General features: G+C 41.8%; 1 protein-coding gene across 4 annotated transcripts in view; it reads left to right on the forward strand.

Annotated features, from left to right (window-relative positions):
- The window catches only part of LOC126401816 (FERM, ARHGEF and pleckstrin domain-containing protein 1-like), a 77396-nt gene extending 64255 nt beyond the window's left edge, over positions 1-13141 (forward strand). For 3 of the 4 annotated variants that reach the window (XM_050063325.1, XM_050063328.1, XM_050063326.1), the window contains exons 15-28: positions 847-936; positions 2979-3112; positions 3665-3746; positions 3842-3903; positions 4002-4177; positions 4340-4470; positions 4656-4724; positions 4823-4912; positions 5142-5224; positions 5421-5533; positions 9196-9350; positions 10093-10200; positions 11921-12072; positions 12151-13141. In XM_050063325.1, coding sequence (XP_049919282.1) covers positions 847-936; positions 2979-3112; positions 3665-3746; positions 3842-3903; positions 4002-4177; positions 4340-4470; positions 4656-4724; positions 4823-4912; positions 5142-5224; positions 5421-5533; positions 9196-9350; positions 10093-10200; positions 11921-12072; positions 12151-12226 — 1521 coding nt within the window. In that variant the 3' untranslated portion in view covers positions 12227-13141. The remainder of the gene's footprint in view (positions 1-846; positions 937-2978; positions 3113-3664; positions 3747-3841; positions 3904-4001; positions 4178-4339; positions 4471-4655; positions 4725-4822; positions 4913-5141; positions 5225-5420; positions 5534-9195; positions 9351-10092; positions 10201-11920; positions 12073-12150) is intronic. The other variant, XM_050063327.1, reaches the window with a different exon arrangement.
- Positions 13142-16951: the final 3810 nt, after the last annotated feature.

Below are 16951 nucleotides of genomic sequence, written 5' to 3' on the forward strand. Positions count from 1 at the left end.
AGCCTATAGTTCGGCTTTAGCTTCTAACTATCTTTGTCTTTTTAACCTGTTGTTGCTGCTGAGTCAGTTTGACATCCTGGATATATCCTTCAAACACAGACTGTAGACCCCTCTGTCTGCTTCTCTCTGGAATCACGCTTTCATTTTTCAAAAAATATGATAGTATTTCTTCAGGGAGTGCAGTTAGTTACAGTGTGGGCTCCATGCTTACTGTGACAGCTTGTCGGACCATCACAAAGGGGCGGGGCTTAGCGAAAGGTCAATTATAATGAAGTATTGCCATAAAAATTTAGCTGTAGACCCACGTTGTGTGAACTTAATCTGTCCCAGTTTACTAAATTTAAGAGCATGTCTGATCCAGGCCTCGTGAAGGAGAGGTTGACCTCCAACAAAGAAATATAAGTCATCTCACCAATAACATGAAGAAGGCCACAAGGCCTGCTGTAATTCTTGGCTGGACCGCCGTATGTGGTATTACCCCAAACAGTGCTGTTGATGCAGTTGGATCAAAGGGCACCTGCTAACATTTCAAAAACACTGGACCAATAGTTGTTAAGAGAAGGGCAAGACCAAAACATATGAATCACTGAGGCAGGAGCTTGTCCACATCTGTCACTCTGTTAACAGGGTTAGTATCAGAATGAATTTGAGAATGCATATTTGGCCCATATGAATAAAAGTGGACCCAGAGAGGAGCATGATCCCATAGATTATTGATGGTGTTTTGATAATAAGGAACTCTTGAGCAGAGAAAATTCTCTCATATCCACATGAGATGATACCACTTGATGTCAGGGGTGGTAATAAAAAAAAAAAGTATGATGTCATCTTTCTGTTTTTGTCCAGAAGTTCCCCACAGACAAGGCCTACTTCATCGCCAAGGAGCTGTTGACCACAGAGCGGACCTACCTCAAAGACCTGCAGGTCATCACAGAGGTAAGGAGGATACATGTTTGCTGTCATGTCGATGCCAACTGCACGTTCGTTCTCAACCGAACGATAGAGAGAAGAAAAAACTTTAATAAGCCGTCTGTGTTAAGACCAGGAGCTCATCTGGCAAAGTGTAAACACATCCCCTTGAGTATACACCCCCAGAGACGCAGCGAGCCAAGGTTGGTCACTTTAAAGCCGTGTTGCTGGAATAGTGAGTCAAAGCTGGTTATTTAAAGCTGGACATTTTGAGCTGAAGTCTGTCTTGTAAAAGCTCACGTGCTGGAGCGATGAGTCAGAGCTGATTTGTGCTGGAAGTTGGTGTTTTTACAGCTTCAATGTTGGGAAAGTTAAACCAAAATCACAAGCTGATGGTCTTTTCTGTCATGTGACATTAATATTACATTAGATTACCAGACCAGCCTTCTGTTCCAGTGTTTGGATTGTTTCACTCACATCCCGAAAATGGGCTTTTATGTGCATTTAGTTTGGCCCAGGACATAAAACTGAGGTTAAACATCTGAGGCTTTATGGGAATATTTCTGTGCAGGACAGATGACAGCTTCCCTTTGAGCATGTTTCAGTTGTGCTTTTTAAATGACATTCTCTTTTGTTTCTCACAATGCATGTGTTATAATTCACCTCCTTTTAAAGTCTGCAAACTTGTATCCTGTTTGGTCTTTACACAGACCCATAGCTCCCGGCCCTTTAGTTTACAAGTAAAACCACTCTCAAACTCGCTCTGCATGCATAAATCAACATCTGCATCTTAAATCCTGGGATAAAAGTGCAGCTTAATGTGGGTCAGACTTTGTCTTCGCTGTTTATGGGATTCAACTTGTGTGTTTTTACTGTCTGTTACTGACACACAAGGGGAAAATCAGCAGCAGGAGGGCAGTAAACAGAGGTTTAAGCACCTGCCTGCATGCATTACCTTAATGGTATTAGGCTGACCTATGACCTCGCTGTGGAGGCAGAAATATCATATTCCCCCTCTGCCGTGTCTTTTTCACCCTCTCAGCTGTTTTTCTTCCCAACAGTAGTTTCCACCCTTCTTTGATGTGGCAGGAAGGCGTGCGCTGGCGCTTTATAAACCCTCTTAAATATTTTCTTTGGCTGGCACCGCTGAGGCCTGAGATCCCACACCCTCTCCTCCCTCCTCCGTCTCTTCTCTCGCTGTCACCCTCCCCTCTCTCCCACTGGGTCCTTCTGTGAAACAGCTGGACGGCCTCCTGTCCGCGCTGGCTGTCATAATCGTGTGTGATTTACTCTGAAGGGGAATATAACACCTGTGTGTCAGGGGGGTGGAGTGCACTCGCTCAGGGCCAGGAGGGTCACAGTGTGTGTGCGAGCTGATGGTTATCCTCGGTGCAAACAAATGTCATTGTGCTCTCTAGTCGAATCAGTCATTCTGACCCGTCGACCTGCTCATCAGGCATCTGTTGGGATCATACCAGTGTGTGTTTCTGGGTGTGTGATTCCACATGTATGTCACGGTTAACCTGGGCGGATGGAGGTTGTCGGGCGGAAGGCCAAATCAGCCTCAGTCTGCAGTCTTCAGCTTGTATTTGCTTTTCATGGAGGTGAATGAGGAAAAGTCACTTTCACAGAGATCAGTTGTTGGAATCATGTCTAAGCCCTTTCCTAAATGATTTAGCATCTACACTGTAACTAATGATTCTTTGATTATCAGAATAGTGATAGATCTTGTCCTGTCGCCCACAGATTCTGTATAAACAGCAAATATCTGTTTATAGAAATTACTAATAGATTAATTGCCCATCCAGACTTAATAAAAATGCTTAAAATCCCTCCTTAAACTTGTGTATTGCTTTACTCCGTACCCATTTGCATCTTACTTCCTTTAATGTGGCTCTCACATGTCACTGTGAGAACCGTCAAACTTGAACTTTTGGTCCAAGTCGGAAAATTTAAATGTCAGATCCTCCTCTTTTTTAATCTTAATTTTGCAAGCGATGCATGTTTTCTGTTTTTCCACATGCCCACATGTGTAATCAATGTTGTATTTCTGTCTCTGCCTGTTGTAGTCCTTCCAGAGCGCTGCGGGGAAAGACGAGGCCTTCCCAGACTCCGTGAAGAACCTGATTTCTGCCAACTACGATCCCATCTACACGTTCCACCAAGGATTCCTCAAAGAGGTGGAGCAGCGGCTGGCTCAGTGGTCCGTATCTGTCTGTTCTCATTCAGAAAACTGAAGTTTGTTGCATTTCCACGGAGACAGAAAGTGATTACAGACGACAGGAGCATTGTAGCATGGCTCACCATGCAGAAAAACATCCATTCCACTGTAGTGTCTCATGTGTACCATGTTGCAGTGTCTCCAAGAAGCTTTTCTAATTTGATGCATCATGTTTCACAATAATATGATGAAAAACTTCAAAGAAGAAGCACAAATAAGGGCATTTAATGTGAGTGAGCATGGGAACTAACTGTGCACAGTCTTCATTTCCTCCTATGGGAATCTTGTCTGTGTTATTTCTGTAATGACATACAGGAGGAGACACACACTCAAACACACACACACACACACACAAACCTTGTTTTTGGAGAGGGCCCAAGGACTTGCTGGTAAGATGAATGGGATTGTGGGAATTGAGTGAAGATTTTCCGGTGCTGTGTGGGAGAAACGTAGCTGTAGCCTGACACCTACTGGTGAATAGGTGTTACTGTACATGAAAGAAGCGCTCCAATTAATGTGTGTGCTCTTCTTTAGGGAGGGTCGTTCTAATGCCCACATTAAAGGAGACTATCAACGAATTGGTGATGTTCTCCTGAAGAACATTCAGGGTCTGAGGGTAACTATACCTCACTCTTATTATTTTCTTCTACACCATAAACCTTCAGATGTAAGTAGACACTCTCTCAATCATTCTTTCATTTGCGTCTGCAGCAGTTGACAGTTCATCTTCAGAAACACTCAGAGTGCCTGGTGGAACTGGAACGCGCCTGCAGGTAGGTGAATACAGGTGTCAGAAAGGCTAACACCAGTACCATGCCTTGTAGGAGCTTTTTGAAAAGCAGCATTTCCCCTCCTCCTCCTCGTCCCTCAGGTCCGGTCGGAAGGTGGAGGCCGTGTGTCGAGACTTTGAGCAGCAGAGAGTTTGCTACCTGCCCCTCAACATCTTCCTCCTCAGGCCTCTCCACCGCTTGCTGCACTACAAACTCATCCTGGAGAGGCTCTGCAAGCACTACCCGCCCACCCACGACGACTTCAGGGACTCCAGAGGTACATATGTGCTTCCTGTGTGTGTGACAGAGGTTGGAGCAAGTCCCAAGTCACTGTGGTGAAAATCATGCAAGTCACAGGTCAAGTCATACTCCTGCTAATAAAAATTTAACGTTTTTTTTTTTATCTCCATCTTTTATATCTTCCTTAATCCCTCTGTAGCGGCTCTGGCGGACATCTCTGAGATGGTGCTGCAGGTCCAAGGCACCATGATGAAGATGGAGAACTTCCAGAAGCTTCTCGAGCTCAAGAAGGATCTGACCGGCATCGAGAACCTCGCCATCCCCGGGAGGGTTAGACTCTTACATTTATTTCTTTGAGAGGGAGTTCACATTGGTGTTATTTAAATAGTCAGGTTCAATGTTTCAGGCTTAAATTATTCAGTGACAAGACCTGCAACATTCTGCAAACGTATGTATCTCTGCTTCCTCCCTGTTGCTTTCATATTTCTGATGATATTTCTGTGTTTATCTTACAGGAATTTATCAGGCTGGGTTGCCTCAGCAAGCTCTCAGGGAAGGGCCTTCAGCAGAGGATGTTCTTCCTGGTGTGACACTTCAGCAACTTTTCAAAGAGAATCTAATATTGGTGACAGCGAAAAAAAGGAACTCACTCCCACTTCTTCTTTTGTTCTTTCCTCTCCAGTTCAGCGATTCCTTGGTGTACACCAGTCGAGGAATGACCCCAACCAACCAGTTTAAAGTTCACGGCCAGCTGCCTCTGTATGGCATGACGGTGCGTCACCATATCACATTAACAACATGCTTTTTAAAAAACAATTTAAGTCACTTCAAGCATCAGAGTGCAGGATTAACTGGGTAAAATTGTGTTTTATTTAGATGTTAGGACTTATTTTTACATCAGATGTTTTTGTTATAAGAGGTTATGGTTATTTTTTTGTAAATGCATTGTCCATATGTAGGATGACTGAGGTCTACAGCTCAGGAGTGTGTGTTTTTTCCAGATCAGAGAAAGTGAGGAGGAGTGGGGAGTCCCTCATTCATTCACCTTGTTTGGACAGCGGCAGTCTGTAGTTGTGGCAGCCAGGTACACACAAACACAAACCTACAGTCACATACACTTTTCTTTACATAACAATGACACAATTTTTAATAAACACCACAAAATGGAGGTGGTATATTAAAAACATCTACTGTGAATGATGGATGGAAACAATACAAGACACATAAAGAAACAATTTTACACACAGTATCTCTCTGTCCTCCTCTCTGTCTCCGTCCAGCTGTGCGCCAGAGATGGAGCGGTGGGTGGAGGACATCAGGATGGCCATCGACCTGGCGGAGCAGAGCAGCAGCCTGAGCACTGACCTGCTGTCCACCAGCCCGTCTGACAACAGTGAGTCTGCCCTTCACTGTACAAACACTTAGAGTGTGTAGAGTTTAAGCGATAGCTGACGTTTCAAAACATGAAATCCGACTATAATAGTTTATAATCAGAATTAATCAGAATCAGAATCCTTTATTGTCATTCTGTCATCAAAAAAACACACATAGTTGCCCTATAGCATTATGTTATTGCTATGCTGATAGGGTCATTTCCCTCTCAGACCATCTGAAACTAACTGCAAACTCCAAAATAATAATAATAATAATAATAAATAAAATGCACTGTCCCTTACTGAATCAATATGAGATGCGATATGCCCTGTATTTTTATGCACAGATCTGCTCAGTCATTGGCAAAGACAATTTTGTCCTCTGCAAAAATCATAACTGGGACATGTCCCTACCGTCCATATATCTACTGGTACATTATTGAAAAAAGCGTCCACTTTATTAGGTACAGCTTTACAAATTTGTGTTTTTTTAATTCCTTCACTAATTTCAAAGTAAGCTGGTTGTTTTCTTGATAATATAGACATGTGTTCAGCCTTTGAGTTGATGATTCCTAACACCTGTCCTACTTGGTTTAAATGCCAGTTAAGTAACTAGAGTTTCCTGAAACACTGATCTTTACGAGGTGAAACAAATGCATCAAAATCAGTCTGTCTGTGAGGCAGCACCTCACTAGAGTAACTGTTCATTTTTCTCAGTTTTCTCATTGATTTAGAGGATTTGAATCATCATTCCCAAAAAACTGCTTCCTGCCCGAACATCACTTAATCATCAAAGTATTGCAGGACTGTCTGAGACTCTGTGGGAACCAGAGGGTTCAGTCACAAAAAGCCCCACAGGAGAGTTATTTCCGGAAATGTTTGCACATGGGATTCGTCACCCACGATGCCTTTCCTTGCCAAAATGTCCCAGCTGAAGTTAATGTGACACAGAGACCTCAGCTGGGACCTGCACTTCCCACAGACTCAGGGTATATTTCAATCCTTTCTTCTCCCGCTAACACGACAGACAGCTGCTGTCAGCGCCTCATGAATAATCTCACCAGATTGTTCCAGGTGGTCTTTCATCATATTTTTTAATGTCACCTGATATATGTAGGTCCAGGCACCAGCTGTCGCCCCCTTTTCTCTTCTTCTTTTCACTTCATTCTTTATCATAAACGCCTGTCACCGTGTTCAGCGAGGCCTCCACCTGGTGACCTTTGCTTTGACGTCTCCATTGTCTAATTTTTAACTCAAACTGTTAAAGAGTATTCGCTTACAAGTTACAACAAAAGCTTTTTTCCCTCCTTTATTTCATCCAGACTGTACTGAAATTGCTTTGATCACTGTTTTGTCTCAGCAGCGCTTTGTTCTGTGTAAAATACCTGCAGCCACGTTAAAACCATAAATGTGGGACGACATAAATGAGCAGCCCTAGCTTGGTTAGGCATACTTAGCAATAGCCAGAGTGAAGCTATTAAAGCCAGATTGTTGCTGCAAAGTTAAATCCAAATCTTCAGCATCAGCAGCCCAAAAAAAGCCAAAGCAGGACGCCCAAACCAAGCGTAGTATTTCCAAGTGTAGTTGTCCAGTCGCAGTTTCCTCCACCAGCTGCTACCAGTTAAAATCCAGAACATCAGCCAGTTGTGTGTAACAAAAGAGGCTGCAGGATGTTGCAGAGCTTGTTTCTCTGGGATTTTAGAGTCAGCGTGTTGGTATTAAATTCTGTGGCAACATTCATGACATGAAAGCAGTTTCATTAAAGTAAAACTTGATATTTATTGTCAGTATTTTGAAAGCACAGATGATTTATTCTAAAAGACGTACTGGATTAGAAACCCACAAAGTGTTTTATCTTCATGCCAACAATGCTGAAGTCATCTCTTTTTCTTTAGCCTTTAATAGTTGCCATTGCTGTTGTTTTTTCAAACAAGTGTTTATTATTTTTAGAAATAAATTTTAGTTATTAAATCACAAAATCAAATTATTCTAGTATAGTCATCCCTCCTCTGCTCCCTAACATATCCCCCAGCATCCTCCCAAAATAAAATGAAGCATAACTGCAAATAATAAACAGTATTTAAATGCGTAACAGCAGGGGTGTAGCACCAAATTCTGAGCCCTATGCATATACAGTCTCTCAGGGCCCCCCGCCCTTCCTCTCTTGATCCGTGTCTCTCTCACACACGTTTTATTTATTTTTGTCAATATGAGTTTGCTTTTCTTTCTTTCTTTCTTTCTTTCTTTCTTTCTTAAAGCGGGATTTATACTTGTGCGTCTGCTTTATGCATGTGGTCTACACTATTATGAGCATTTATATTTGTGCAGTGGTGTGTCTGTGTCACTCTGCAGTTACACCTCCAAAACACTAGTCGGCGGCAGAGGTTTCTGTGAAGGTGCTCTAAAGTTTAGTTGATTCAAAACACACATTAAACATGGCTTAAAAGAGACGATTGCAAACACAAGTGCACAATTCAGCTTCACTATAAGTCGCAGCATTCACAGACAAACACTTGTGTTTATATGGACACATTTTCCCCACAAATACAACATGCTAATGCATCTGGAACAGGTTTACTCAGTGTTCCCAGGATCAAAACCAAACAAGGTGAAGCAGCCTTTAGTTTCTATGCTCCCCGCCTGTGGAACAAACTTCCAGAATATCTGAGGTCGGCTGAAACTGTCAACTCATTTAAATCAGGGCTTAAAACATTACTATTTACTGCAGTTTACCAGTGAACTAGATATGTAACTTATTGTTAGGATAATCTGTAGCTATTGTTTTTATATTTGTCTGCTGTTGCTTTTGCTTTATGTTTGCTTTTGTTTTTAATGATCTATTGTTCCTTTAATGTTTTATCTTAACGTATTTCCCTTGTAAAGCACATTGAATTGCCTTGTGTATGAATGGTGCTATATAAATAAAATTGCTTTGCCTTGCCTTGCCTTGCCTAGGTACGGTGTCGATTCAGTACAGAAGTATAAATCCCGTATAAGGACTCACTTGGCTTTAGCTGCATTTTAAAACAAATCATAGTGCAGGGGCAGACTAAACCATTTTGCACCTTTAAGGGATAAGAGGGGCTTCAGAGAGCTTCCACTATGTTTTTTTAATACAAAGTTTTTCATCTGATTATATTAGCCTAGTTATTGCACTAATTAGAAATAAAAAAATTGCAAACAAAACCAAACTTTCATTTCAGGCTTTTTGAGGACCCTTGGTAATCAGTCCCACTTTCAGCCCCTCTACAACATCCCTGCATAACAGATGTACAACAGCCTCAATTAGATGGACACAAATGAGAAAAAAAGAAATTAAAAAATAAAAAAATAGGAAAAATCAAAAGATAAAGGAAATAAATAAATAAAATACAAAGTCAATAATGTCAGTGTTTAATTTGTTCAATGAAAGTATGTTGGAAATAATTTCCTTTCATTTTTTTAAAATTCAACAAGCACTGTGTTGTATTTGTCTACTGAAAGCTGTTTATTTATCATTGTGATGTTCAACAAACTGCTACATATTGCATACTTATATCCTGCAGCTCCGTTATAGATGGACTGACTTGACTTGTTATGATTGTACACATCAGTTTATTAGATGGTGGATATTGTGTGTGTGTGTGTGTGTGAGCACAGTTTCTTTCTAACCTGCACATTTGAACTCCCCATCGTTCCCCAGAGCTGTCCGAGGACGGTGGAGCCGAGTCGGAGGACGAGCTCTGCGGCTCACGCTCGTCCCTGGAGCGTCAGGGTCACCGTGGTAACACCACCGTGCACGTCTGCTGGCATCGCAACACCAGTGTGTCCATGGTGGACTTTAGTGTTGCTGTGGAGGTACCGCATTGTGTCTCTTTAATCGTCTTCTCTCCACACATCTCACACCTGTTTGTCCTCTCGAGTCTTACAGCTGTGGAGTCCAGACTTATGTCTTTGTCCAGTGTGTCCCACAGACAAAGGGCCTTCAAATGTCCCTTGTCTTGCTTTTCTTCTCATGTCTGTGTTCTTGTCCTTTCTCTCTCTTCTACACCTCCATCTTCATCTCTCCCACCTTGTGTCTCTCCTGTCTTCCATTTGTCTGTTTGTCCATTCCCACCTCTGTCCGTCCACGCTGATGTTACTAGTGGACAGTAGTAGTCCGGCCAGTGAGTTGTCGAGGCCCCTCAGCAGCCCTAAGGGGCCCGTGTCGCTTGCTGTGGTTTGCTGGTACAGAACACAAAGCCTGTCGTTTAGTGACACCTGCTGGAGCAGAGAGGTACTGCAACAGCCACAGCTGCTCCAAAAGATTAACAGTAACTGTACGATGAACTTTCTGATAATCAGAAAACTAAATTCTGCTAGAAACACTGGTAAAAAGGCTACTGCGAGAGTGTGTTTAATATTCCTGAAGTATCACTTTGCCAACCTCCTGCCAGACAAGTTAAATGTAAAAGAGAGTTTTCTGAAATTACCCTCCTACCTTTACCTAACCTCCCCTGTCTTTCTTCCCCATTCCTAACACTATAATGAAGTCAATGGCTTTGTTTCCTATTTAGCGTCGCATGTCTTTTATTGACTCAGTTCTCTCTTGTGTTTCCAGAACCAGCTGTCAGGTAACCTGCTGAGGAAGTTTAAGAACAGTAACGGCTGGCAGAAACTCTGGGTGGTCTTCACCAACTTCAGCCTTTTCTTCTACAAGTCACACCAGGTTAGATATATATGCAGTGAGAGTGCAATGACAGGGATACAGGAATTACAGCTGGGTAGGCGGAAAGCTGAATAAGGCTAAAAAAGACAAAAAAAAACCCAAAACAGTAGCATTTGAAAATATACTCTGATCCTGCAGCTCTCAGCTCTCTGTCCAGTGCCCCTCCCACAAGACGACCATGGGCATATGAACAGGCTTCATACAGAGCGCATTCACTCAGCCTCTCGTTGTCACACTCTATTTATCAGCCCAGAAATGAGACAAGGATTAGTCACCCTCCCTAAACCCCGCCACTGTGGACTGCTTCCCCAAGAGAGAGCAAGCAGCAGCTCGGAGGAAGGACCTTCTGCCAGCGCCAAAACCCCTCAGCGCCTGGTACCACAGCAGGCTGATTGCCTGCAGCAGCGCAGGGTCTAGCCTGTTAGCTGATGTGGAGTGGAGTCAGGGTTATTGAGAGCGCTGGAGCGGAGGACACACTCTGTACGTTTACATGCATAGTTAAATCGGGCTACAGTTATAGCTCGACCAGGCAATTTAATTGGAACTACTGTCCTTGTCCCAGTATACAAGCATGGGACAGAAGTATGTCCGACTCCGCTATGCTACACAAGTTAGCTGTGGTTAGCCAGTGGTTAGCTTATTTTACAATATTTAACTCTTTCAGTTACTGCCTCAAGCGAGGGAGTTCAAGTATCTCAGGGTCTTGTTCATGAGTGAGGGTAGAATGGAGTGTGAGATGGATTGGCGGTTTGGTGTGGCTTCAGCAGTGATGCAGACGTTGCGCCGGTCGGTCGTGGTGAAGAAGGAGCTGAGCCAAATCTTTCAATTTACTGGTCCATCTACGTCCCAACCCTCACCTATGGTCATGAGCTCTGGGTAGTGACCAAAAGAATGAGATTGCAGCTATAAGCCTTGAAAATGAGTTTAGTCCATGGGGTGGCTGGGCTCAGGACATCTTGAGGGAGCTCGGAGTAGAGCCGCTGCTCCTTCATGTCGAAAGGGGTCAGTTGATGTGGTTCAGGCATGTGATCAGGATGCCTCCTGGGCGCCTCCCGCTGGAGGTGTTCCGGGCACGTCCCACTGGTAGGAGGCCCCGGGGCTCTGGATATAGATTTCTTCATGTTGTTACCGGCTTCTTCTTCTGTTCACAATAAATTGATTTTCTCTAATGAGGCTCCAGCTAAAGTAAGCTACATAAGCATAAACTTGATGCCGCAGCTGTGAGCTTTTAGCTCCGGTTAGCAGAAGGCTAAACTATTAGCAACATTTTCTGTCCTTCTCTGAAACACTTTGCTGATATTGACACATGTTTTGTTCTTGTTATTGACCGACTCTTTTTTTTGAAAAGTCCGTCTTCCTCTTCTGGGTTGCTTTGCAGTGTAGGCAGTTGTTGCCAATGCTGGAATAGAAACCTCCTCTGTGGGATTCTCCGCCAGGGACAGGGACATGCATGTGCATCTGCATTTATAGAACAGCCAATAGGAACATCGTCTCTCTCTTAAATGACTTGTGAGTCTCCCATCATGGCCCAGATTTTCCAAAGCCTGAAAACAGAGCCAAGACAAGTCTAGTTTTCTCTCAGTGGGACGATTGCCCAATGACACTAAAATTAATTTGCCTGCCCCAGCTGTAAGAGGTATTGGTCTGATATGGGAAAATGGTCAAGCAGTAATATGTTGATGCATAAAAACTGATGTCCTTCTGGCTCGTGTGCTCACAGGATGACTACCCTCTGGCCAGCCTCCCTCTGCTTGGTTACTCCGTCACCGTTCCATCAGAGTCGGAGAACATCCATAAAGACTACGTCTTCAAACTCCACTTCAAATCCCACGTCTACTACTTCAGATCAGAGAGCGAGTACACCTTTGAAAGGTACAGTATTTTGGGTGTGACAAGTTGATCACAGGAAAAGCATAAACGATTTTACCAACTATATTTAATTTGTCTCAGGTGGATGGAGGTGATCCGCAGCGCCACCTGCTCCGCCAGCCGCTCCCTGCCGAGCACCAGGAAAGACCTTTACTGATGAGTCTGCACCGAGAGACACTCACCTGGGTGAAGATCTGGACTTCAGTCTGCACAAACACCTGAAAAAGACTCTTCTTAAAGACACAGGATCACTGCTAATACCTCTGGATAGCTGATTCACACATGCATCACCCAGAGGTCCTCCAGCTTCACCTCCTGTAACTTCCCTCTTATTACACACCTTCTCCACCACTAGTGTCTGATCAGAGATGTCTGTGATGTATTTCATAATGTTATTTTACTTTTTTCGACTCCAAACTGGCAGCACAAAGTCTTGCTGGCAACGTTTTCCTGTTTATTTTCGTGTTTGTGCCATTGAGTGTCCTTCACGTGCACACACAGAGATGTAATGTTCACCCCCGACTACATATCCTGTTTATAATGAGGAGGATTTTTATGATAAAGCTGAATGAAATACACAAGATTTACCAGAAGTATTTGGGACACTGAAGCATGAGTGTGTGCACCGTAGTGTTTTTGCATTTTAAAGGTTTCCTCTGACACATTTGTGATGAGAGTAAAACATGTATGTAAAATGCTTGAATAGAATCAAAGCCAGGAGTTTAAACTGTGTGCATGCGAGCACACTCATAGTGATGAGAGTGTTTTCTCAATATAATAATTAGATGAATTAAATGTGATGCCAGTTTGGACACAGTTAAAAAAACATCCATCTTTTCCTTTTTGTAAGGCGACTTTTTGTACAATACTTTGATACACTGTGAAATGTTCTTTTTTTTTTTCATGATTTCCTGTACGTCATTTTTAAACAGACAAATGATTTCAAAACTGCTTCCGATGCCAACAGAGATTTCACTGGTCCATTTGCCAAAAACCTTCCTCTTCTGTACTCCTCTAGTTTTCTGGATTTTACTATTCTAAATAAAGATGAGAAAAGATTGTGTTCATATGAAAAACATGCCAGAAATTGATGTGTTTTGTTTTTATGTCTTGTTCATGAGTAACAATTCAGGAAAAAGGGAAAACCTCAAATATTAAAGAGGAAGGAATGTTATTAGAGGTGTAACATAAGATTAATGCTACAGTAGAAACCAATGAGTCAAACGTGAGAGACTGTAGATGTTCTGTAAATTTAGTCAATTAAGTCATGTTTTTGACCATATATTTATTAGTTAGCACAGTCTCAAGAGCATGGAGGAGATACCAGGAGACTAGCCGTTACTCGGGGAGAGCTAGACAAGGCCGTAGAAGGGCATCAACCCAGCAGCAGGACCGCTATCTGCTCCTTTCTGTGAGGAGGAACAGGAGGAGCACTGCAATGAAATATTTCAAAGATGATGAAAACATGATTGCACAAGCTTTGTGACATATTGCTCAAAACTTAAATTACTGTAAAACCAGACTCCAAGATTTCTTGCAACAGGTTTGATATAATCCAACAGGGGACCAGCCAAAGGCAGAGTTTGTTGTGTAACTTGCTGGGGCCCGATGATAACAATCGCTGTTTTGATAACAATCTTGTTTTTTGAATGTAATTTGCTTTTAAGGTCCTCAAATGGCACTAAATCAAACAGCATTCCATGTCTGCCTTTAACAGATGGTGCTATTTCATTAATCCACTGTGCTAAAATGGTCTTTTTGGCAGCATAGATAAGAATACAGTACAATCTCTTCCTATATTTTTTCAGATAGCATATTAGAGCAGCACCTTTGCAGATTCATCATTCAAACCTTTATTTAGGATTCAGGAAATCAACTGAGGGAGTGATGCTGAGCATAAACAGAGACAATAAAAAAGTCACTGATCAAACAAAGAACCATCATGCATACCAATGAAACAGAAATGGTACAAAACAACAATAGCAATAAATGATCCCTAAAAGTAGAAATACAGTGTGATAAACATGTTATGGTGTAAAGCATTTACACTCAAAACAAGATCCAAAATGAAGCTTTTTTTTTTTTTTGAAATTTTCTTTTTATTTGGAAAAGCAAATATTTACAGTTTCATTTACAACACTGCAATCATTCCCTGGACCCCTAAAGTGTCTCTTTCCTTGGTTTATCCGCCCCATTCCCCTTGGTAATTGGGTAGGGTGATTACAGAAAGTCCAAGTGTCTTTTCCATGCTGCTCTTCCAAGTTATTTTAAAGTCATTCAAGTATTGTATCCAGTGAACAGAACCAGGGGAGCTCACTTCCTGAGGCATCTCAGTTTCACACACAGTGAAAACAAAGATCTTAAACAGAATACTTATTCAAGTGGTACACACAAAAGTATTTTAAATGAAGAGTGGATAGTCACAAATTACAAATATCCTCAAGTGAAATCAGATCTTATTAATATGTATTCAGTCCATTTGGACCAAATCCGATAGAACTTTTCTATTTGGGAAAATGATAGTTTTTCCATAATGTAAATTTCCTGTACTATATCCATCCATTCCTCGATGGTGGGTGGTTCTACTTTAAGCCATTTTCTTGTGATAGTTTTTTTACTAGCTGCCAATAGTACATAAAGCAATTTTTTATCATTCTTGTTCCAGTTGTGAAAGTCAATATCTCCCAAATACATTGGTTCATAGTTGAAGGTAATATTCATCCCCATTACATTTGTTATATGTTTATGGATTTCTTCCCAAAATTTTCTGATAACCTAGCAGTCCCAGAAAATATGAAAGTGATTGGCTCCACTAGTGCCACATAGTCTCCAACAGAAATCACCATTACCCTGATGTCGTTTCTGAATGGGTGTGATAAAAAATCTCACTATGTTCTTCCAACAGAACTCACGCCATATGTTTGACCCTGTTGACCTCCACTGTAGCTGACACACTCTTTCCCAACTCTCCACCGAGATCACTGCCTTTCCTTCTCTTTTCCACTTCTCCTTTATATATATTGTACTGTCTTGTTTTGATTTTTGGATGCCATTGTACATTCTGGATATAATTTTGTTGCAAGACCGGGACTTAAGCTGTGATAAACATGCCTGCAGGAAGCCTGAGTTAAGTTTTACTAAAGCTTCTTTTATGTGTTGATTAAAATAGCTTCTAACTTGCAGGTACCTGAAAAAAAATCCTCTTTTCCCAACCCTTGTTCGTTTTGCAGAACTTCAAATCTCTGGGATGCCCCCTTGTGGATAAATGAGTAATAGGTGGTTAAGCCCTTTGGGATCCATCCCTTAAATCTGTCATCATTTTTGTTTGGTTCAAAATCCGAATCATACGCACACCACCTCAGGATTTTAGATGCGTGCTCCAATCTACAAGTTTTTACTACTTCCTGCCAGGATTTTAAGAAGATGTCCGGCATGTGATCCTCTGAAATCATAAGATCCTCTTGCAATTTCTTATCTGTTAGTAGGGCTGCTACTGATGTTCCTTTCACCCTTGTACCTTCTATATCTTTCCAGCCTGCAGTGTATATTGGTGAGAGTAAACAAATTAATGGTCTCAATTGGGCTGCATACTCTACTCTAGTACTCTCTTAGGCAGGGAAGGCCCATTCCACCACTTTCTTTTTTCAATTGCAAAGTTCTATATTTAATCCTGGACTTTTTCCCTTGCCAAACAAATCTCGATATCCACCTGTCCCATTCTAAAAATTGTGGTATTTCGATTGGCAGGCACTGGAAGAGGTAAAGTAGTCTTGGCAAGATATTCAACCTAATTGATTCTATCCTAGAACTCAAACCTAAAAAGGGAATAACATTCCACCTTTGTATGTCTGATTTTATCTTGGAATTTAGGGGTCCATAATTGAGATCAAACATTTTTGAAAGATCCTTCAGCAGTATGACTCCCAGATACTTAATGAACTCTGCATCCCATTTCCAATTACATAACTTCTTAATCTCCAATGGTGGGTCATAGTTAAAGGTTAAAACTTGAGTTTTATTAATATTGATTTTGTACCCAGACACTAAACCATATTCCTTTAACATTTTCATCAATTTTGGGAGTGTCTGTGTAGGTTGCGCTAAACTAATCAATAGATCATCAGCAAAAAGAGCCAATTTCTCCTCCCCAGATGCCATTGTTATCCCCCTTATATCCGAGTTCTGTCTGATCCACTGGCTCAGTGGCTCAATAAAGAGGGCGAAGAGGAGTGGCGACATACAACATCCTTGTCTCGTTCCTCTTTCCAATGTGAATGAACGAGTTAGATCTCCATTGACTTTTATCTTGGCTGTTGGTTTATCATATAGTGCTGCTATTTTATCAATTATAGTCGTATGAAAATCAAATTTTGTTAATACCTTATACAGGAAGGACCATCTCACTGAATCAAACGCTTTCTCTGCATCTAAACTAATTATATGTGACTCCAGCTTTTGTTGAGTGACCTGTCTCATAACATGCAGTGTTTTCCTGATATTGTCTGTAATCTGTCTCTGTCTGATGAAGCCCATCTGGTCTTTGTGTATTAGGTCTGGTAGAATCATTTCTATTCTTTTGGATAGGATAGAGGTGAACAGTTTATAGTCAACATTTAGAACACTTACTGGACGATAGTTCCCACACTCGAGTTTATCCTTCCCCTCTTTCGGAATGATAGATATTATTGCGTCCCTCCATGAGGGGGGGATCTTTTTCATTTCCAGCACCAATTAAATGTTTTTAAGAGTGTTTGGAAGTAATTGGTCCTGCATTATTTTATACCACTCCGGGGTGAAACCATCAGTCCCCGGGGACTTTCCTCCTTTTAGCCTTCCAATTGCTGACTGTAGTTCTTCTTTTGTTATTTTAGATATCAATCTA

This window comes from Epinephelus moara, chromosome 15, assembly GCF_006386435.1.
Source record: "Epinephelus moara isolate mb chromosome 15, YSFRI_EMoa_1.0, whole genome shotgun sequence".
In the NCBI taxonomy this organism is placed as follows: domain Eukaryota; kingdom Metazoa; phylum Chordata; class Actinopteri; order Perciformes; family Serranidae; genus Epinephelus; species Epinephelus moara.